The sequence below is a fragment of the Primulina tabacum genome, chromosome 3 (assembly GCF_025594145.1).
Source record: "Primulina tabacum isolate GXHZ01 chromosome 3, ASM2559414v2, whole genome shotgun sequence".
Lineage (NCBI taxonomy): Eukaryota > Viridiplantae > Streptophyta > Magnoliopsida > Lamiales > Gesneriaceae > Primulina > Primulina tabacum.
Genome location: NC_134552.1, coordinates 5,112,665 through 5,134,869, shown reverse-complemented (window position 1 = coordinate 5,134,869; position 22,205 = coordinate 5,112,665). Strand labels below are relative to the sequence as shown.

The following is a 22,205-nucleotide window of genomic DNA, read 5'->3' as shown; positions in this document are numbered from 1 at the left end:
TACATTAGCTAATTGATTTTCAAGAAATGAGAGTGATGACGAAAAGTGGTTGGGATAATTGACTTAAAACATTGGCACCATTAAGTTAGCTTCTTCTTTTCAAAACAAAAACAAAAATAAGAGAACATTTTTATTTATCATATTATTTTTTTAAAAAAATATTGTAATCTAGGTACTTTATTTTGTTAAGACGCTCAAACCTAGTATTTTATGTAAATTTTGAAGCAAAAATTTGTGTGAGACGGTCTCACGGGTCATATTTTGTGAGACGGATATCTTATTTGGGTCATCCATAAAAAATATATTTTTTATGTTAAGAGTATTACTTTTTATTGTGAATATCGTTAGGGTTGACCCGTCTCACAGATGAAGATTGGTGCGACCGTTTCACGAGAGACCTACTCAAATTTTGAATGTGGGATGTGAATAGAGAGCAAGGATATTAAGATAAATGCACGAACATACAAGAATAAATGAGATATTAGAGATATCTTTTGTCCGAAATAGATATAATTCCAAGCTTAATTTTTATAATATTTAGTAATATTTTATATTAATATATTTAAATTATTTTTTAATTTTATTTTGGATATTAAATCATTGGTTGATATGAATGGGAGAACATGACTAATTAAAAAATAAGATGCTTTTTTTTTTTTAATTAGGATATTTAACCATTGTTTAAATTAAGTCAATATCATCATTATGATCTTTTTATTTATCAAATAAAAATCATCATCGTGAAGTTTTATCATTCTTGATCGCATATGAAGATAAAGTTTGATGTATCGGCGTAAGACATCATATCACATTTTTTGTTGGACTTTGGTTTAAAAATTATAAAAAAGTACCATTCATTTTTAAAATTTGTATTTGAATTTAAATTAAAAGACCAAAAAATTTGAAAAAAACAAAATTAAAAATAAAAGTTGTAACAGACTAGAACCGCCTAGGCCAATTTTTGGATCGGTGCTCCCAAATATCTCGAGTGATTGATGGTCATCATGTGTTTAGTTATGAGTAGGTATCTTGTGAGACAGTCTCACGAATCTTTATCTGTGAGACATGTCAATCCTACCGATATTCACAATAAAAAGTAATATTCTTAGCATAAAAAGTAATATTTTTTCATGGATGACTCAAATAAGAGATATGTCTCATAAAATACGACTCATGATACCGTCTCACACAAGTTTTTACATTTAATTATTGATATTTCGTTTTCAAATGGTAACTTGAAAATTGGGTGTGCTCTCTTTTTACGAAATACGTGTCTGCCAATTTCGAAGATATTTATGCGTTCTTCCAAATAGCTTGGTGCCACAAGAGTGGCATTAAATCTTTCATTAAAGGGCTTTCCAATTGACCTTAGCAACCAAAATTTTAATCAATTACAAAAATAAAAAAATTACATAATGTGAAAACGAAATCGAAGTCTAAATTAAATAATCATTTGAGAAGGAAAATAAAGGATGGAATTTTCTCATAAATCATGGAGAAAAACTAATTCCCATTATTAAATTTAAAAATATTGATGAATTTTGTATTCTAACTATTCTCGTAATTCTATCACTTATTTTTTTTAGTCTAATTAAGTTAGAAGTAGGTCTCTTGTGATACGGTATCACGAATCTTTATCTGTGAGACGCGTCAACCCTACCGATACTTACAATAAAAAATAACACGCTTAGCATAAAAAGTAATACTTTTTCATGGATGACCCAAATAAGAGATCTGCTTCACAAAATACGACCTATGAGACCGTCTCACACAAGCTTTTACCTTGAGCTAGAGTTATTCAAAGTTAGTTTTTATAGTGTGGTCGAAGACTACGATGATGATGATGATGTTTTCCAAAATTATCTAAATTAGGAGAGCTCCATTCACCACCTCCTTGCGTTAGTGGTGTGCTTAATGACCTTCACATTTTCTCCAATTTCGTCCACACATTTTAATCAAGTAGGTTTCTTCGGTCTTCAAATGGCTGACATAAAAGAGTTGAACCCCACAAATTTGTTTTCTAAATCAAACGAGTCCTTAATTATCATCAAGCTAATTTCATGGAAGGACTCTCAACTAGACCCGAAATCAACATGTATGCAGTCAAGTTAATTTCATTGACGGACTTTCAACTCGACCCGAAATCAACACGCAGTTGCATCAACTCGTGGTTGAGAAAATCTTAAATCTCGCATGTTATTATGATATTGCTATTGTGTATACTAGATAATTTAAAATCTTAGATGATCGAGACATAATATATTCTACGCGTTTTTTACATTGATATTCCTGAAAATATATTATTTCATATAAATTTATAATATATATTTTTATTCTGAAATATTTAAAAAAAATTATTTAGATTTAGCTTTAAGTGTGGAAAATAACGTAATGGACATTTTCTGAAATGTGGGTTTTGAGTTATTTTCAATTTTCCATAAAAAAGGGTTATATTGGAAATATAAAAAACGGTTTCGCGAAAAAGTGGTTCAAAGAATTATTAATTTAGACAAAAACTTGTGTGAAACGATTTCACGGGTCGTATTTTGTGAGACATGTCTCATATTTAAGTCATTCATAAAAAAATATTACTTTTATGCTAAGGGCATCCACAATGGTGGATATCATCCAAGCCATGTCATCAAAATATCATCTCCATCTAAATATTCACCATTGCATACCATTGATTTGTGTGCCACAACAATACACGGTTATAAATTTGTAACCAGATATTACATTTTTTTTAATTTCTTCAAGCAAGCGTGATTGAGACGCGCTTGTTTTTTGGATCAAGCTCTTTTTTTGGGTCGAAGTGGGTCGAGCTCTTTTTTGTATCGAACTTTTTTTTTGGCTCAAGGGTCAAGCTCTTCACTTGCTTGGGTGCTGGACCCAAGCTCCTCACTTGGAGACCCAAGCTCTTCACACACTTTGAGTGAAGAGCTTGGGTGGTGAAGAGCATTGGGTCAAGCTTCTTTTTATTTTTTTTTCACTTTTTTTTAATATTTATTTAATTTCAATTATTACGTGAAATATAAATGGACGATTGAATAGAATATGCATAACATTTTTATGTGATCAATTAAGAACGTTGGATTTTGATAAATAATAGATAAAAGTAATTACAGTGGTGAAATGATTTTATTTAAATGAAAATAAAATATTAATTAAAGTGATAGTGGGACCCATAAATATTTGATTGGTGTGATATTTGATTGTGAAATATGAGATATTTGAGTAGATAAATATTTGATTGATGACGTGGATCAGGGGGTCCACAAATATTTGAAGGAAATATCTTTATTACTGTGGATGGCCTGAGAGTATTACTTTTTATTGTGATTATCGGTAGGATTGACTCGTCTCACAGATAAAGATTCGTGAGCCGTTTCACAAGAGACCTACTCATTAATTTATTAATAGCATATATAACATTACAAAATAATACACACAATATAATATAATTGAAGCCCATAAGAAATACGATCCTTAGCAAATGGGTGTGATTCTAGGTGGAAAAATAACATACAAGAAATACGAAATAATATGGCAGAAACCCAATAACCAAGTCAATATTGATATTTGGTCAACTGTTGAATTGGAAATAGATGCCACAAACGGAGAAGTCGCACTCACTTTCTTGAAAAAAGTGGTGACCAAACTCGCATATTGAGGTAGAATATGTATAATTTAAAAGTTAGGGATCAGAGCACTCGAGAACTCGGTTCATGAAATAGTAGGTAAAATGACACTCTTCAATTCAAAACCAAACATTGCTCAAAACCCACAATGGCAAACATTATTTGACCGAATTGCATGATGGAAACTTGCACGTACTACGTACACAAACTAATCATCTATAAATTCACATGCACACATTTAATTTCTGCAAAATATATACATTGAAACAAGGGCGGTAAGGCTTAAACATGTCTAAGAAAGACAAGGTAAGTGCAACAGCACAAGAAACCGGTGAGACGCCCAAGAATGATGATGCTCCAAAAGCTGCGAACGGTAGAGGAAAGGCAATACTCGATTTCATTATGAGAATATTTGCTATGATTGGTACCTTGAGCAGCGCCATTGCCGTGGGACAAACAGGTCACACTCTTCCACATTTCTCTGGGTTCCTTCAGTTCTCGGCAGCCTACACCAATCTTCCGACATTTACGTAAGTCGGTTTAAACCATATTACTGAAAAGTGCATTCCATATCTTTGATAATATGTTGAATAGGCTACATGTGTTTGTGCCACAGGTTTTTCGTGGTTGCAAATGCAATAGCAAGTGCATACCTGGTTCTTTCGCTCGTGCTATCCATATTCCACATTCTGAAGACTGGTGCAAAAGTAACCAGGGCAGTGTTAATCATACTTGACATGGTAATGATTCACATATAGAATGACGGATAAATCTTATTTTGGGATTACCATGAATATTGTCTTTCTCATGAGGGTAGTGCAACTGATACAAATTGCATCTTCTTGTAGGTAATATCGGCTCTTTTGATTTCTGGGGCATCTGCAGCAACAGCCATCGTGTATTTGGCTCACAATGGGAATCCTCAGGTCAACTGGTTTGCTATCTGCCAAGAGTACAATGCCTTCTGTGAGCGCGTGTCTGGCGCTTTAGTGGGATCCTTCTTAGCAATTCTTGTGCTTATGCTGTTGATATCATTGTCAGCTGTTGCCCTCTCTAAAAAATGATTCTGCTAGAGAAATTTATACACTCAAATCAAGCGCTGAGTTTGTTCTTATTGTTCGTTTATTCTGAAAGATAAAACCTTGTCTTTGATTTTACATGCTTTATTTTTTATATGGATTTCGGTGTAGTTCTACTAACGTACAACACCTTTCTTTGTATTCCATACTGATTGTGATTTATTCCTTCAGTCAATGTACTCACATCAAACGAGCTCTATGATACAATTATGTGGATCAAATTTGGAGTATTTGGCATACCGAACAGAAGTAGACCTCAGAATCCATCAAGGAAAACCAGATTCTTTCTCAAGAAACCGAAAAATGAAGGAGCTCAGCATTTTTCCTTTTCAACTAAACTAAAACCGCGTTCTTTCTTCACCCCTCTTGAATCCATCAAATTTCTCACGTTTTCAACCCCACTCCACTCCCCACCTGAAGCATATATGTTCGACAATAACACATAATCGCCACTTTCGTCTTCTCTTAATCTGAGTAGCTGCGCATTAGCGTGTTTCCCAAGCTCTACATTACCATGTATTCTACAAGCTCCTAGTAATGTCCTCCAAATTATACCATTTGGTTCAATCTCCATTGTGTTAATAAATTCAAATGCTTCATTCAACAACCCGACACGCCCAAGCAAATCTACCATGCAGCCATAGTGCTTAACATTTGGCTGTATATGATAAACATCTTTCATCATATTGAAGTATGTACGACCGTCATCAATTCGCCCAGCATGACTACAAGCAATCAGTACACCAATAAACGTAATCTCATTGGGCTCAAACTTCGTCTTTCTCATCTCCTCGAAAAGAGAAATGGATTTGTCCATATAACCAGTAAAAGCCAATCCTACAATTATAGAGTTCCATGATGAGACATCCCTATCTCTCATACATTGAAATACATCAAGTGCCTTGCCCATGCTTCCACACTTGGCGTACATGTCAATGAGAGAATTACCGAGAAAAACACTCAAGACTCCATTGTCCATTTCCGAAATGGAGCTATGTACCTTCTTTCCAACATCCAACGCTCCTATATTTGTACACGCGGACAAAAGACTTAATATTGTCACTTCATCGGGACTCTCCCCAGCGCTCTGCATCTCCTCGTACATCTCCAATGCTTTTTTGTGCTTCCCGCTTTCTACATAACCTGAAATCATGGCATTCCATGTAACAACATCTTTTTTAGGAACCACATCAAACAACTCCCTTGCACACTCCATCTCGCCTTGCTTCGCATACCCCGTGATCATCACATTCCAAGAAACTAAGTCCTTCACCGGCATTTCATCAAACAGCAACCTTGCCATATGCAACTCCCCCTTCCTGGCATATCCCGCAGTCAAAGCAGACCAAGCAACGACATCCCTCTGCGCCGAGCCATCGAACAGCGTTCTTGCAACCCTTATTTCCCCACAATTTGAATGAAAGTAAATAAGTGTATTCCGGGCAAACTTATTCCACTCAAACCCGTGTTTTGTTACTTTTCCATGCATTGCACAACCTATGCCAATCCAAGAAAGTCTGGTGCACGCCTTGAGTACGAAAGGAAATGTGTAATGATCAGGTTGCACTCGAAGTTTCTCCATCTGGGCATAAAGCGAAATTGCTAGTTGAGGTTTAGAGCTCTGGGCTGAACCCCGGAGCAAAGTGTTCCACATAAACAGGTCTGGTTCGGAAATTTGAGCGAACAATTGGTGGGCATATTGGATAGTAGATTGAACCGCTATAGCAGCTGCAAAAATGAGTTCTCTGAGAGCAGAGCGATTGGAGTTAAAACCATTAACGATCATGAAAGCGTGAATCTGTTTCAGAGCTTGGAGATTTGCGCAGAGGCGCCATAAGGAAGAGCTTTGGTGGCAGGAGGAACTCTTTGATGTGGCGCTTTTCCTGATCATTTACCACATGCAAGAAACCGACACGATCACGTGAATTTGAATCCAATTCCAGTTTGGGTATAAAAATAGAAAAGACAAAATGTCAATTTTATTATGAATTGAAGTCTGATTTTTTTTTTTTGGTGATGAATCATTTGTCAATCAATTATAATCATATATATTTTGAGTATCGATTTTAGTCTTTCTAATAAAATTGTGTAATTAATTGATGGTTTTCATTGTTATATTTTTATAATTATTTTTTTAAACAGAAGTGCATGTTACGATAAAAATAAAAATAAAAATTAATCATATAGTTATAAAATTTTAATATGATATCAATTATTTAATCACACGATTTATATGAAAATCACTAAATTGATAACTGAAATATAGTTATTGAAGATGAGTAGGTCTCTTGTGAGACGATCTCACGAATCTTTATATATGAGACTGGTCAACTTTATCGATATTCACAATAAAAAGTAATACGCTTAGCATAAAAAGTAATACTTATTTTCTCAAAATTAAGGGTGGGCTATCAAGTCGTGTAATTCAGATGCCGACCGGAACCAACCACAACCGAGGGCATTTTTTGAGTAGTTCGAGTAATTATTCGGGTACTACAAGAACCCAAATAATTTTAATCGGATCAAATTGGGGCAGAAAACTCTATTTGAATAACTCGATTGATCGAGTACCCAGCTACCAAATTCAATCGGGTACTCGACTCGAACTACCCGATTAACCAAAAATACCCTAACAATGCCCACCCATATGAATTTGGAGAGTGTGATGGAGCAAAGCCAAAGTCACGTTTTCCGATTTTCATCGATCGCAAGAATTGCAATTATAGTCAATGAGATTGTTGATGTGCAATAATCGTTCTTGCATGGTAGAGCAATAGAAACGCGACACATTAATGCTTGAGTTGATGTACGGTTCAATGCGAACTATAGTTTTTGGTAAAATGACAAACATTTGATCCTACACATACGACTTTAACATTTATACGTCAAAGTTGATAGTTGGTCAAAGTCAAGGCCATAGCTAGGTATTTTTAATATGACAAGCAAAATTTATTTTCGAAGTATATTCGTGAGCATAAAAAATATATGTATTTTCACTTTTTTTTTTCCGCAAATATAAAACAGTCGTTCATCATATTAAATCAATAATTTACACATCAACAACAAAATCATAGATTAACGTAACTCAAATTCATAATCAAAAGGCCAAACAAAGTTTCAATTGGTTAGTTATGTGTAATTAATTCAAAATGATTTCAAACGTTAATAAACTATAGAACGTGATTAGTATTCCACAAACAATAAATTCATTAAAAAAAACTAAATTTAAGATGGTTTTTAGCTACTTCATCCCTCAAATTCATTCCCCTAATTTTCATAGAGAAAAATAAATGCAATTATTTTACTTTTGTTGATATTATAATTAAAAACCATTTTTTATATAGATAATCCACGTTATTATTACAAAACTTTCCAAGTCGAAAAACTTGTTTTCTATTTTTTAGACTCAAATGTCGGAATTCTACTCTTCTCGTGAAATCGGACATGACAAAATATGTTGAACAGAAAAATTGGACACTGCATTAAGTAGCAACGATAGGATGACAAAGTGAGTTTATCCAACCAACACTTGATAATAATTTCATTATCGTTTTGACAAAAACTCTTGATCTCGACATTCACATGTGGTATAAACGAATCAAGCTCGACTAAAAAAACAAGCTTGAGCTCAAAGCCCAGAAGTTCAACTTGATTTTACCGAATTCGTTCGCGAGCATGTCTTCAAGCCAAGATCACGAATTTGATTGTGAGGTTGATTTCAATGTAGTCATGAACTAGTCGCGTCCCGAAACTCGGGATTTGACACCGGCGTTGTTCATCAATCACACAATCGAAAAACAACCAGCCTCGTAGCACAGTATAAACCGAAACCAGTTTATTTCATAAATTCGCAAAAACAACCATTGTCTTTACAACTGAATAAATTGAATAAATTGCGGAAGCGTTTACAATTAAAATAAACCTACTAAAATTCTTAAATCCTTGCAGCAAAATTCTCAAAATTTAAATAATTTCACCAGCCCCAAAATTGATCCGACTCTTCTTCCTCAACCTGTTCCTCTGTTTTATCTTCGGATTTATCTGGGAAGGTTGTAAGGGGTGAGTATTTTGGGAAATACTCAGCAAGTGGGGGCCGTTCGAGTACACAACAACATGCATATAAAATTCGAAATACGTACACACACACACACCATGCATAAATTGACTCATACCACATTCGTATCCTTGACCTGACATTGAGATTCCTCTACTTTCAATGGTTTACTGACGTCAGTCCCTAATTTTTATTCCTCTAAGGGGGCGAGGCCGGATCGGTTATATCCCCACCGTATGAGGGTCATATCATAGTTGGGATTCCCTCCCATATCAAGTTGAATCCTCACAGTGTCAACATAAAACTCATGCACAAATCGTAGCCAGAAGGGGTAGAAGAAGAATTGTACTCGACCGAAATTTCGAAAATACGAAAATTGCATACACCGAAATTACACATTTAAAACAAGCACACTTACCTTAGATATTGTAGAAAACGTGAATAGAGGGAATTCCTGCACTGGAATTTCGAACCCTAGCTTCGGGGTTGGACTGCAGCAGCGCTTCGCTTTTTCGCACACTGAGAGAGCAAGCTCTCGAAAATCCTAAGAAAACTAGGAGAGAAACTCGAAAAACTGGAGTAGAAAATGATGTGAATTTTCGAGTTATAGGCCCTCCTATTTATAGGGGTTGGCTGCTATCTCGATAGATGTCATCCGTGCGTTTAAACTTGAATCAAATCTCCATCCAAAATCGTGATCAAATCTAAATTTTATTCTTTATCCTAGACCTAAATTTCGAAATTCATGTATGTATCCCAAGGATAACTTTCGAAATTTATGCTTTGCCCAGCCTGCAAAATTTCAACTTTTGTGTCTAATTCCCAATATTCGGTAGACTTTTTATTTCCTAAAATAATAAAAATTATATTTCTTAAATCCCACAAATTTGCTGACTTAAACCCGAAATTTAGTAGTATTTTTCCCAAATAAGATTTTGATTATTTTCCTACCTGGTAGTTAAATCTTTCCCAAGCTGCATTTATCGTGTAAACTTTTCCCTTTATCTATGATTTTCGAAAATTCCCTAATATTCTTTCAATATTATTTTCGAAAATCCCATGATAAAATCCTCAAGATTTTTAGTTCCAAGATTGGGTTATCTTCTTGCTTAAATCTTTATCCAGGTATATCAAATCTTAGATCTATATCCGGTAAAATTCTGCATATCTCAAATTCCGAAAAAATATACACGATATTATTTAAATTATTGAGTTTCAAAAAAAATGCCACATCACAAATTCCGAAAATCTCGCAAATCTTGGTACAAAATATTATCAATGATAAAATCTAAAATCCTGGATTTTACATCCCTCCCTCCTTATGGGAAGTTTCGTCCTCGAAACTTGGGTTGGCTTGGTCTCCGAAGAGGTACGGGTACTGGTTTCTCATCCTTTCTTCTAGCTCCCACGTGGATTCTCTTTCGTTGTGGTTCGACCATTGTACCTTGACGTAGGGAATGATTCGTCGTCTCAGTACTTGGTTCCTGGTGTCCACGACTCTAATGGGAACTTCTTCGTACTTCAGCTCTTCTCCCAAGTTACTTTCGATTATGAGCGGTTCTACTTCCAACACGTGGCTTGGATCCGAGATGTATTTCCGTAGTTGGGACACGTTGAAAACATTATGAATTCTAGACATGTTTGGCGGCAGCGCCAATCTGTATGCCAGTGTGCCTACTTTTTCCAAAATTTCAAAGGGTCTTACATAACGAGGGTTTAGCTTCCCGGCTTTACTGAATCGGACAACTCCTTTCATAGGCGACACTTTCACGTAGGCCTTCTCGCCAACGTTGAATTCCACTGGCCTTCTTTTCAGATCTGCCCAACTCTTTTGTCGGTCTTGAGCTGCCTTGAGTTTTTCTCGGAAAACTGTAACCTTGTCTACTGTTATCTGTACGAGCTCGGGTCCTAATACTGCTTTTTCTCCCACTTCATCCCAATAAAGTGGTGATCGACATTTCCTTCCATAAAGAGCTTCGTATGGGGCCATTCCGATGCTGTTGTGATAGCTGTTGTTGTAAGCAAACTCAATTAAAGGTAGATGAGTGCTCCAATTGCTACTGAATTCAAGAGTGCATGCTCGCAGCATATCTTCCAAAGTTTGGATGGTTCTCTCTGTTTGTCCATCGGTTTGAGGATGATAGGCCGTACTTAGGGTTACTTTCGTTCCCATGGCCTCTTGAAAGCTCTTCCAAAAGCGCGAGACGAACCTTGGGTCTCTGTCAGACAGGATGCTCACTGGTACTCTATGAAGTCTTACAATATTGTCCATGTACAGTGTAGCTAATTTGTCCAGATTGTAGTTTATACGGACGGGTAGGAAGTGTGCAGATTTTGTAAGTCTATCTACAATTACCCATATTCCGTCCTGACCTTGCCTTGACTTTGGTAATCCTACCACAAAGTCCATGGAGATATGGTCCCACTCCCACTCAGGTATCTCCAACGGTTGCAATAATCCTCCGGGTCGCTGGTGCTCTGCTTTGACTTGTTGACAAACCTGACACTTAGAGACGAATACTGCCACATCTCTTTTCATTCCGTTCCACCAAAAATTCCTCTTAAGGTCTCTGTACATTTTTGTACTGCCTGGATGGACTGAAAACTTGGACTTGTGTGCTTCTGATAGTATTTCTTGGCGAAGGTTATCGTTGTTCGGTACGCACAGTCGTCCATTCATCCATAGGACTCCCTTGTCATCAATTTGTAGATCTTGAGACTTCCCGTTTTTGACTTGTTCCTTAAGTTTCTTTAGCTCGGGGTCTCGGTCCTGATTTAACTTGACGATATCCTGCAGACATGGCTGGGCGGAGAGTGAAGCTAGAGTGGTCTTGCCTCCATTTTTTCGACTCAGAGCATCGGCCACTTTGTTCGCTTTACCTGGATGGTAACTTATAGTCAAGTCGTAATCCTTCAATAGTTCGATCCATCGCCTTTGCCTCATGTTTGGTTCTTTTTGGGTGAACAAGTACTTGAGACTCTGGTGATCTGTGAAAATTTCGCACTTGGCACCATAGAGATAGTGCCTCCAGATTTTTAAGGCAAAGACAACTACTGCTAACTCAAGATCATGCGTAGGGTAGTTCTTTTCATGCGGTTTCAACTTCCTTGACGCATAGGCGATCACTCTTCCCTCTTGCATGAGTACGCATCCCAGACCTTCCTTAGATGCGTCACTGTAGATGGTAAATTCCTTATCTTCAGTAGGTAAGATTAGCACTGGCGTGGATGCAAGTTTTTCTTTCAATGTCTGAAAACTTTTCTCGCAACCTTCATCCCAGATGAACTTGGAATTCTTCTGAGTGAGCTTAGTCAGTGGTATAGCTATGGAAGAAAAACCATCGACGAACTTCCTGTAATAACCTGCCAGTCCAAGAAAGCTCCTGATGTCTGTGGCGTTCTTAGGTTTTGGCCACTCTGTAATTGCCTCAACTTTCTTGGGATCCACTGATACTCCTGCTTCCAAGATCACATGTCCTAAAAAGGATACACTCTTAAGCTAGAACTCACATTTCTTAAACTTAACATATAGCTCTTTCTCCCTCAGTGTCTGTAGTGCAAGGCGGAGGTGCTCTTCATGTTCTTCCTCGTTGGGAGAATAAATGAGGATGTCATCAATAAATACCACTACGAACCGGTCCAGAAATGGTTTGAACACTCTGTTCATTAGGTCCATATAGGGTGCAGGCGCATTGGTCAACCCAAAAGGCATCACTGTGAACTCATAATGCCCATATCTTGTCCGAAAAGCTGTTTTGGAGATATCTTCAGCCTTGACCTTCAGTTGGTGGTATCCAGTCCTCAGATCCAATTTAGAAAAGATGGCGGCTCCTTTAAGCTGATCAAACAGATCGTCTATCCGAGGTAGAGGGTACCTGTTCTTGATTGTGATCTTGTTCAATTCTCTGTAATCGATGCACAATCTCATACGAAGAGTACTGGAGCTCCCCATGGGGACACACTAGGTCGAATTTGCTTTTTGTCCAGCAATTCTTGGAGTTGCTCTTTTAGCTCATTGAGTTCCGCTGGCGCCATCCTGTAAGGTGCTTTAGAGATTGGTGCTGCACCAGGAACCAGATTAATTTCGAACTCAACTTCGCGGTCCGGAACTGTCCCTGAGAGTTCTTCTGGGAAAACATTCGGGAACTCACATACTATTGGGATGTCTTATATCCTCATTTCGACTTCTCCTTGCACTTCGTTGATCATTGCTAGGTAGATGTCTTCTCCGGATTTCATGGCCTTCCATGCCTGGGAAGCGGAAAGGAGTGATTTTCGTTCCTTGGATTTACCATGATACACGATCTCTGCCTGATTTGGGGTTCGGAGCTTAACTCTTTTCCCTTTACAGTCCACTATGGCATTATTACTGGCTAACCAATTCATCCCTAGAATGATGTCGAAATCGACCATAACCAATTGTATCAAGTCGGTACTGAAAGTCTGATTAGCGATACCGATCTTACAATCCTTGTGAATTTCATGAGTTTCTATGGTCTTACTCGTAGGTGTGGCTATCCGAAAAGGTTCAGTTAGAGATTCGGGCTTAAGTCCTAATTTCTTAGCAAACCTTTTAGACACAAAAGAGTGTGTAGCACCACAATCAAACAATGCATAAACATGTACTTTTTGAAGTAAGATGGTACCTGATACGACTTCATTGGCGTCGTCTGCCTCTTCTTGGTTCATAGCGAACACCCTGGCATTAGGCTTATTCTCCTTTGGTTTGTTGGGGTTAGCTCCCACATTCGGCCCAGTTCCCTTGTTGGGCCCAGCTGCTTGGTTGGCGGCTGTAGGACAATCTGCCATCCTGTGCCCTGCTTTCCCACATCCGAAGCACGCACCACTGGCTCTTCGACATTCCCCGGGGTGTCTGAAACCGCACTTCGGGCATGGCTTGGGTCCTTGATGGTTGGCCGCTGAGGTTTGCCATGAGGAAGGTCCGCCTGATTGGTTTGGCTTTCTGAACTTCTGACCGCCCTGAGAAGACTGACCGGCATGGGGTCGCTTGTTCTTATTCTCTCCCTCCCTGCGGCGGATGTCAGTTTCAGCTCGGATAGCTGCGCCCATAAGATCTGCAAAATTGGCGGGCTGATAAACTGCTAAGGCTGACTGGATTCTACTGTTTAATCCTCTCTTGAAGCGGTGCAGCTTCAAAACTTCGTCCGCCATGATGGCCGGAGCATAAGATCCAAGGGCATTAAACTGAGACGTGTACTCCACTACTGACATGCCTGGAGCTTGAGTGAGATTTTCAAAGTCACTTAACTTCTGCAATCTGACTTCTGCCGGGTAGTACTGTTTCAGAAATGTTTCTCGGAAGTTTCGCCATGTGATTGGTCCAGCAGCGATCATGGCTGGCGAGACTGCTTCCCACCATTTAGCTGCTCTGTCTTCCAGGAAATGCACAATCACATCCACTTTGAGTGCCTCGGGAACTTCCAAAAGCCTTAACTGAGTCTCGACACTCTTTAGTCAACTCTGGCCAACTTCGGGATCAGCGTCCCCTCTGAATATCGGACACCTGTTCTTTCGGAGTGATTCATAATGAAATTTGATTCCATTCGGTGGTGGTGGTGGAGGTGGTTGATTGGCATTTGGGTTTCCCAATCCCTTGCAGTGTCGTGGCCACTATGGTGGCTATGGCCATAAGATCAGCTTGGCTTAGATTAACTGCAGGCGGTGGTCCATTCTCCTGTCGATTCTCCTGTCTCTCTTCGCGATCGGCATTAGCGTAACGCGGGTTGCGGTTTTGCCTTGGGGGTCTGCCGGCCATTTCCTACAATCGCAAGTTCTAAGAATTTGTACGAGTAGGTTCATGCAATAGATTGCGCAGAAGTAAATTGAAATCAATGGAACAAATAAAATATTTTATTGATTTCTAAGACAGGAAAATAAATGAACATGACCAATCTAAATAAATAAATGTACTGAAGAAAAGAAAATGTAGCAACAACGGAAATAATACAAAAAGAAATGGTCCACTAAACGTTCTAATCTGCTATCTCGCCATTTCCCACTGCCACATCAGGTGGGGCTTCTTCCTCCTCGGGGTCATCAGGCATCTCTGGGTCTATGAAATCTGCCAGCTGCATCTGAAGGCTATGATTTTCTGATTCCAACTCAGCAATCTGTTCCCTGTGGGTCAGAATATTTCCTATCGCGTCATTCAATTCATTTCTTGCATGTGCGCAGTTTGTTTCATTCTTCTGGATGAGCTCCTTCTCCTTTGCTTTCCTCTCGTCTACCTCCTTGGATAGCCTTTGGTTATTCTCAGATAATTGCATGATCACATTCCAGGATTCTTCAATTTTTTTCTTATCCCTCAGCCGGGCTTGACGGGCTTCAGACAGTCTTATGGTGCATCTATCCACTTCTTCCTTAGCTTGCTTGGCTCGACTCATCGTTATTTGTAATGACTCTCGTAGTTCGCAGTTATGTTCTTTAACGAGCTCGAACATTTAGAAGACCTCGTCAATTCTTTTCTCTGCTGTCTCCAGTTTGGTAGTCAGATTTTCCACTTGTTGCCTCCTCTCAAGATTACTAGCTCTCAGCCTCCTGATAGTCCTATCCTGGTGTCTTATAGCCAATTCCTTTAAATGTATAGCAGCCTGAGCGCGTGTGCGATACTGGTGGTAATCCAACTGAATAGTCTCCCTATGGGTAATCGGGGTTACTTTCTTACGAGCAGTGACACGAAAACGAGCCATTTCCTGAAACAATAAAGAAAGAAAACGCTCAGAATATCAAAAATAGGATAAAATAAATATCAAGAACTAATAGAGCAAGGTATTGAAATTTATATGTATTTTTCGAAAATTTCCGAAAATAGGAGGTTAAAGCTGGCGGGTTGACTCGATGATTCAGCCGAGTTGACTCGCCGGGGTACGGTCGGAGTAAAGGCGCGCGTTGGTGAAGAGGTTAGGGTCTCAGAACCGGCGATGTCACGGCCAGAATCGGTCGGAAGTTACCTAATTTGGCCGGAAAAATTCGCGCAACTCGCTAACTATCTCGAATTTGGGCGTTTACGATTGGTTGATCCGATCCAGAAATTGATTGTTGAGAAACGTTACCCATGGATTGTGTATCATTTGTGTAAAGTTAATTTAAAATCGGAGTAGTATTGGTAGGGTAATTGGACAAAACAAAATTCGGCGTTTAGGGTTTACACTCCCTAGTTCTTAGATCTGAAATTACGGCTTCACCCGAACACTAAATCTGAAATTTGTTGAGGGCTATTGTTCGTTTCGTCGAGACGATTTCGGAACTGGTCTCTGATCGAACACACGTTACCGGAATCGGCGGCAAAGCTCGGCGGCGCACGTAAGGTGCTGTTTGGCCGAAATCCGAAATATTTTGTTTTTTTGAAACTCGATTCTTCCACTCGGATTTTGAACCTGGCGGCTCTGGTACCACTTAAATGTCACGCCCCGAAACTCGGGATTTGACACCGGCGTTGTTCATCAATCACACAATCGAAAAACAACCAGCCTCGTAGCAGAGTATAAACCGAAACAGTTTATTTCATAAATTCGTAAAAACAACCATTGTCTTCAACTGAATAAATTGAATAAATTGCGGAAGCGTTTACAATTAAAATAAACATACTAAAATTCTTAAATCCTTGCAGCAAAATTCTCAAAATTTAAATAATTTCACCAGCCCCAAAATTGATCCGACTCTTCTTCCTTAACCTGTTCCTCTGTTTTATCTTCGGATTTATCTGGGAAGGTTGTAAGGGGTGAGTATTTTGGGAAATACTCAGCAAGTGGGGGCCGTTCGAGTACACAACAACATGCATATAAAATTCGAAATACGTACACACACACACACCATGCATAAATTGACGCATACCACATTCGTATCCTTGACCTGACATTGAGATTCCTCTACTTTCAATGGTTTACTGACGTCAGTCCCTAATTTTTATTCCTCTAAGGGGGCGAGGCCGGATCGGTTATATCCCCACCGTATGAGGGTCATATCATAGTTGGGATTCCCTCCCATATCAAGTTGAATCCTCACAGTGTCAACATAAAACTCATGCACAAATCGTAGCCAGAAGGGGTAGAAGAAGAATTGTACTCGACCGAAATTTCGAAAATACGAAATTGCATACACCGAAATTACACATTTAAAACAAGCACACTTACCTTAGATATTGTAGAAAACGTGAATAGAGGGAATTCCTGCACTGGAATTTCGAACCCTAGCTTCGGGGTTGGACTGCAGCAGCGCTTCGCTTTTTCGCACACTGAGAGAGCAAGCTCTCGAAAATCCTAAGAAAACTAGGAGAGAAACTCGAAAAACTGGAGTAGAAAATGATGTGAATTTTCGAGTTATAGGCCCTCCTATTTATAGGGGTTGGCTGCTATCTCGATAGATGTCATCCGTGCGTTTAAACTTGAATCAAATCTCCATCCAAAATCGTGATCAAATCTAAATTTTATTCTTTATCCTAGACCTAAATTTCGAAATTCATGTATGTATCCCAAGGATAACTTTCGAAATTTATGCTTTGCCCAGCCTGCAAAATTTCAACTTTTGTGTCTAATTCCCAATATTCGGTAGACTTTTTATTTCCTAAAATAATAAAAATTATATTTCTTAAATCCCACAAATTTGCTGACTTAAACCCGAAATTTAGTAGTATTTTTCCCAAATAAGATTTTGATTATTTTCCTACCTGGTAGTTAAATCTTTCCCAAGCTGCATTTATCGTGTAAACTTTTCCCTTTATCTATGATTTTCGAAAATTCCCTAATATTCTTTCAATATTATTTTCGAAAATCCCATGATAAAATCCTCAAGATTTTTAGTTCCAAGATTGGGTTATCTTCTTGCTTAAATCTTTATCCAGGTATATCAAATCTTAGATCTATATCCGATAAAATTCTGCATATCTCAAATTCCGAAAAAATATACACGATATTATTTAAATTCTTGAGTTTCAAAAAAAATGCCACATCACAAATTCCGAAAATCTCGCAAATCTTGGTACAAAATATTATCAATGATAAAATCTAAAATCCTGGATTTTACATGAACTTTGTACATAACGGTAATGCTATACAAAGACATAGTTAATGTTAATATAATAATATTTATATCTATTATTAAAATATAAAATAATTAAAATGAATCTAAAGCTCATGATATAGACGAAGCCGATAGCATGAAAAATTTTGAAACTCAAACTCATTGTTCAACTCGAGAGAGCTCGGCATGCTTGTGAGCCGGCTTTACTTATTTGATGGTGTGAATTTATTAGTAATTTTAATACACTCTCAATCTTCTTTTCTATTTTTTTAATTTTTTTTATATTCTTAAACGAGTGGCCTTTATTGTAATGACCATAGACTATCTCGATCTTGAGCTCCCTCGAGGGCCTTATCCCATCTTGGATTCCCTCTGAGACCTTTTTCCTCACGGGCTTTCTCATTTGTCATTACTCACAAGACTCTCCACACCAAGTTGGTGGAGTGATACCTCCCCAAGTCTCGAACTCATGACCTCTGGCATAAGTACATAGTTCAAAGAGACTTGATACCAGTTGTTACTAGCTCAATGGTACCAAGTCTATATATATACATACAAGGGTGATGGATTCATCATGGAGCATTTTAAATCCAGAGAAAATAAGATCTTTCAATCCCTACGCAAAATTCAAGGTAAAGAAAATAGATTACAAACAAATTTTAACGATTTAAAAATATCTCACAACATAAAACCAAACCATACATACCTTCGAAAGAGAGGAAAACATCGAAGTAAAGATGCATTTTTAAATTCACACCAGCATTCCATACACATGAATTATGAATTCTTACGTTGGTTTTGTGTCTTGAACCATGATGTTTTACACAGATGTAATATTCAAGAGATCTGAAGGGAGGGAGCATATAGCTCCATATAATTTCAGATCAAACGTCGTCGAGCCATGAAACACCATAACTGGACTAGTATTTCTTCATAATCGATCAGTCGGTAGCAGAGGACTCTAAACATTTCAGTAGATTCTGACGTGCTAAGCTGAAAATACAGGCAAATACAGCGGTAGGCGTTTGCCTGGAAAGCCAGCCAGATTCCAATGTGAATGGACATTTTTCTTTATTTTTTCCTCCTCCGTGTTAGGATTCGTTTTTCAATTGCCATAATGTGAGTTCTTGACGATCTATAACTGATTCAACCAATCAAACACACTGTCTTGAGAGGCATATTGTAAATCCTGCAGCATGGCACAGTACATCAAAATTCTAAAATTTATGTAAACAAACTCAAGAGATGGTGTAAAGAACATTAGAAGGATAAAGGGTTTACTGAAATATTGAAGTCTGGGGGAGTATCGAGTTCAATGTTGTCGAGATCAGATATTCCACCGGAAGCAGCGACATCTCTTACATTACCACCCTCTTGAGTAAAAGAGGAGTTATGTGACCTTGGATTACCAAACATCGTGTTAGCATCAATTATTTCATTACAAAATAGCGAGTCTACACCAACAAAGTCAGCGGCTTGCGATTCTCCGGCCAGGCAAGTGGCATATTCCACTTCATCCTCAAGCCAAAAACCAGACGGACGATCTGATGGGTCTTTGAGATTCTTTGCGTTCTACACAAGAATACAACAAGTTACTACTGTGTTGAAATTCCAATACATTACGCCAAAAACTCAATTCAGTTGCTTAAAAAACATGATACTCGCATTAATTAAAGGGGTGAAAGTTTCACCAACCTGGACAAATGACTTTATCAAATAATCATCCGAGCCACCGTTGAAAGACGGAGTATTCTGTGGCCGGGGAGGATCAGGAGTAGACATCTTGGGAGTTCTCGGAATAGCCTTATTTAACCCCAAGTCAGATTCTTCTTTTACAATGGGAGTTTCATTATACTCAGTCTCCTTCTGTGGCTGATAGAAAATTTTGGAAACCACGTATTCTCCTTGTTCATCTTCATTAGCACCAAGATGGTACTGGTGCATGACCCAGTTACATTTATCAGGCTTGGAACCCTTTTTTGAGAGTGCATAAAGTACCATAATTTTCTTAAAACCTTTCAGCACCAAATTATCCATCACGGGTTTGGTCTTCCCAGTTTTATGCCAGCGAACATGCGCCTTTATCGTGCTTTCTTGACCATTGATTCTCCTGCGCTTCCGGTGACCACTAGCATATGCATTAATAATTCTGTAAAAGAAATGAACACTACTTCCATCTTTTTTAGCACCTGAAACATTTGTAGTTGATGAATTACTAAGAGAAGAAACAATATAACTCACAAATCCACAAGTTGGGAGCCAACTCACCAGGAAGATTTTCGGGGTGAGTGTAACATATGCCCTCGTCGCCTTCTAGAGTTGGGATAAATTCATCAATGAACAAGTGTGGTTCTGAATCCCCCACCTCACATTTTGCAGCCAAATGTTCCAACAGCTCAACATCAGAGGGATCAAACTTCACACCAACAGGAAGGCCAGGCCATTCATGAGAAGCCTGAATAGGGTTGAATAGGGGGAGGGTGTACATATTAATTTTCACAACCATAACCAATTTTAGCCACAAAGAAGCCAGCTCCATGAAATTCTTCAACATTCACGTCACAAGAAAATTTCAGTTGTTAAATATCGAATAAGATATTGTCTTATAACTTTCATAACAGAATGAAAAATTGGAAGCCATGAATGAAAATTGAGACTTTATTTTATGCTTAATAGTTGAGAAACTAGTCGGACTGTTAAAGATATTGGAGCTCACATCTGTATTGTCTATGTGATGATGACAATTTGGACATTCCTTATTTGCTCCACAATCTTTGATTTGGTACGCAGCCGGAAGACCTGCATTTTTCACTTTCTTAGCAATTCCTTTGCCATCAATAAGCCATGTCCTGCACCATTTATACATTAGGCCAAGCTAAACAAAAGACAAATTTGAACCAAAAAAATAAATGCATTCACAAGAAACAGCTGCGGAACTTCAACCTAGAAGTTAAAGTTGTGCATGATACCACACCTGCAGACGTGAAAGAAAAAAAGACAGCTAAACTTTATGCTAAAAGGGCGTGCGTATGCAGCATCAAGAAGAGCACATTTCTAAGACTCAACCAACTGTTACAGAAATGAAGTCGAGATAATCCTCTAGATTTATGGTGGTCCCTCGATTTTGAATTGAAAATTAATCAACTTTAACTAGGAAGATGTCAAATATCGCTCTCAGATTGCCAAGATTAAACAAGAAACAACATTTCAACTCACCTACACAACATATATCATCTAAAACAAAAACCCTTTTCGCTGATTTCGATGCTACCAAATATTTCCAGCTATTGTGATGATATTGCCCTTCACTTCTTTATTTGCCATATAGAACACCCATTTCTACACCCCCAAACCCCTCCCGACACTCCCTCCCAAAGAGTAAAGAAAACTAAAGTTTCAGCAAAAGCTTAAAAACAAAAACAAATTGAAGGCATATTCAATAAAATATTATCTTTTGATTGAGCTCATAAGTATAACTCCTAACACTTTCTTAGCTACTATCGTGGCTAATAATCGAAACCCAGAAATCTTAAATCAAGAACGAAAAAACGTACGTGTACCCGATACATTCTCTACCCACTAAATCACTTTGAATCATTCCCAGGAAAAAAAGAAAAGAAGGAACCATTCACATTCAAAATCTTCGATCGGTCATCCAAGATTAGATTATCTCCTTTCCATTCCAATAACTTAAATGTAAAACTACAAATTCACATAGAAATCCATGTCTCAATTTACCTAGCCATGATTTAGGACAAAATAAGCACAACAGTGATGAGAATGCATTCGAAGCTGCGAAGAGACTGAACTCCCCTCTTCTCTCTAGTTAGCTTTGTGAGTCATTGGTAAACGAGCGGGAAACTCCCGCTTTGGTTTGGAACGAGTCTAGTCATATTTGAACGCGAGGCATGGGTGAGTATGAGATCGACATAAACGCGCAGCACCGCGGGCCCACGTTTGACCAGAGCTAACTCCGAGCCTCAGCCTCGGACAGAACTTCGCGGTGGGTCAGGAAATTGTGTCTGGTTACGTAAGACCTGCCCTCCAAGTAATTAATAGAATGTTGGAGACACCATTTGCCAAAAGTGTTTTAGGAGAACCAATTAGGCTTTTTCCATTAAAAATAAGGAATAGTACATTTTTTATTATAAATATATATATATATATAATATGATATTATGAAATGATATAAATAGTTATTTATGTGGACAAAAACTTGTGTGAGACGGTCTCACGGGCCGTATTTTGTGAGACGAATAATGAAAAAATTTGCTTTTTATGGTAAGAAGTATTATTTTTTATTGTGAATACGGGTAGGATTGACCAATCTCACAGATAAAGATTCGTGAGACCGTCTTACAAAAAGAGACCTCATTTATGTGAAGAATATATTTA

The 22,205-nt window shown here is 38.1% G+C and overlaps 4 protein-coding genes across 6 annotated transcripts; 1 reads left to right on the top strand and 3 right to left on the bottom strand.

The window, feature by feature from the left end:
• The first annotated feature begins 3,665 nt into the window (after positions 1-3,665).
• LOC142539534 (casparian strip membrane protein 1-like) lies at positions 3,666-4,852 on the top strand. Its single transcript, XM_075645072.1, has 3 exons — positions 3,666-4,168; positions 4,255-4,378; positions 4,487-4,852. Exons 1-3 carry the CDS (start codon positions 3,927-3,929, stop codon positions 4,700-4,702), a joined length of 582 nt encoding a protein of 193 aa, XP_075501187.1. The 5' UTR covers positions 3,666-3,926; the 3' UTR covers positions 4,703-4,852.
• On the bottom strand, positions 4,500-6,718 carry LOC142539533 (pentatricopeptide repeat-containing protein At5g15300-like). Of its 3 annotated transcripts, none has more exons than XM_075645070.1 (2): positions 4,958-6,718; positions 4,500-4,660 (listed from the first exon to the last, which is right to left on the bottom strand). In XM_075645070.1, the coding sequence occupies exon 1, from the start codon at positions 6,606-6,608 to the stop codon at positions 5,031-5,033; it is 1,578 nt and encodes a 525-aa protein (XP_075501185.1). In that variant the 5' UTR covers positions 6,609-6,718; the 3' UTR covers positions 4,500-4,660; positions 4,958-5,030. The 3 variants fall into 3 exon arrangements, with proteins under 3 accessions (XP_075501185.1, XP_075501183.1, XP_075501184.1); XM_075645068.1 differs by having other exon boundaries at positions 4,581-4,704; XM_075645069.1 differs by having other exon boundaries at positions 4,597-4,707.
• Positions 6,719-12,938: 6,220 nt separating this feature from the next.
• Positions 12,939-14,126, bottom strand: LOC142538317 (uncharacterized). Its single transcript, XM_075643663.1, has one exon. It carries the CDS (start codon positions 14,124-14,126, stop codon positions 12,939-12,941), a length of 1,188 nt encoding a protein of 395 aa, XP_075499778.1.
• A 4,310-nt stretch (positions 14,127-18,436) lies between these two features.
• On the bottom strand, positions 18,437-21,840 carry LOC142539531 (SUPPRESSOR OF GAMMA RESPONSE 1-like). The gene is made up of 6 exons (XM_075645067.1): positions 21,549-21,840; positions 20,527-20,659; positions 20,079-20,265; positions 19,506-19,999; positions 19,092-19,382; positions 18,437-18,999 (listed from the first exon to the last, which is right to left on the bottom strand). The coding sequence occupies exons 1-6, from the start codon at positions 21,554-21,556 to the stop codon at positions 18,946-18,948; spliced, it is 1,167 nt and encodes a 388-aa protein (XP_075501182.1). The 5' UTR covers positions 21,557-21,840; the 3' UTR covers positions 18,437-18,945.
• Positions 21,841-22,205: the final 365 nt, after the last annotated feature.

What these genes read in the sequence shown, in the direction of transcription:
- LOC142539534 (XM_075645072.1), top strand. Translation starts at nt 3,927, where the DNA reads ATGTCTAAGAAAGACAAGGTAAGTGCAACAGCACAAGAAACCGGTGAG. An exon ending in ACCAATCTTCCGACATTTAC is followed by an intron (nt 4,169 to 4,254) that starts GTAAGTCGGTTT and finishes TTTGTGCCACAG; the next exon opens with GTTTTTCGTGGTTGCAAATG. An exon ending in TGTTAATCATACTTGACATG is followed by an intron (nt 4,379 to 4,486) that starts GTAATGATTCAC and finishes ATCTTCTTGTAG; the next exon opens with GTAATATCGGCTCTTTTGAT.
- LOC142539533 (XM_075645070.1), bottom strand. Translation starts at nt 6,608, where the DNA reads ATGATCAGGAAAAGCGCCACATCAAAGAGTTCCTCCTGCCACCAAAGC.
- LOC142538317 (XM_075643663.1), bottom strand. Translation starts at nt 14,126, where the DNA reads ATGATCGCTGCTGGACCAATCACATGGCGAAACTTCCGAGAAACATTT.
- LOC142539531 (XM_075645067.1), bottom strand. An exon ending in ATCACATAGACAATACAGAT is followed by an intron (nt 20,266 to 20,526) that starts GTGAGCTCCAAT and finishes AACCCTATTCAG; the next exon opens with GCTTCTCATGAATGGCCTGG. An exon ending in TCACCCCGAAAATCTTCCTG is followed by an intron (nt 20,000 to 20,078) that starts GTGAGTTGGCTC and finishes CAAATGTTTCAG; the next exon opens with GTGCTAAAAAAGATGGAAGT.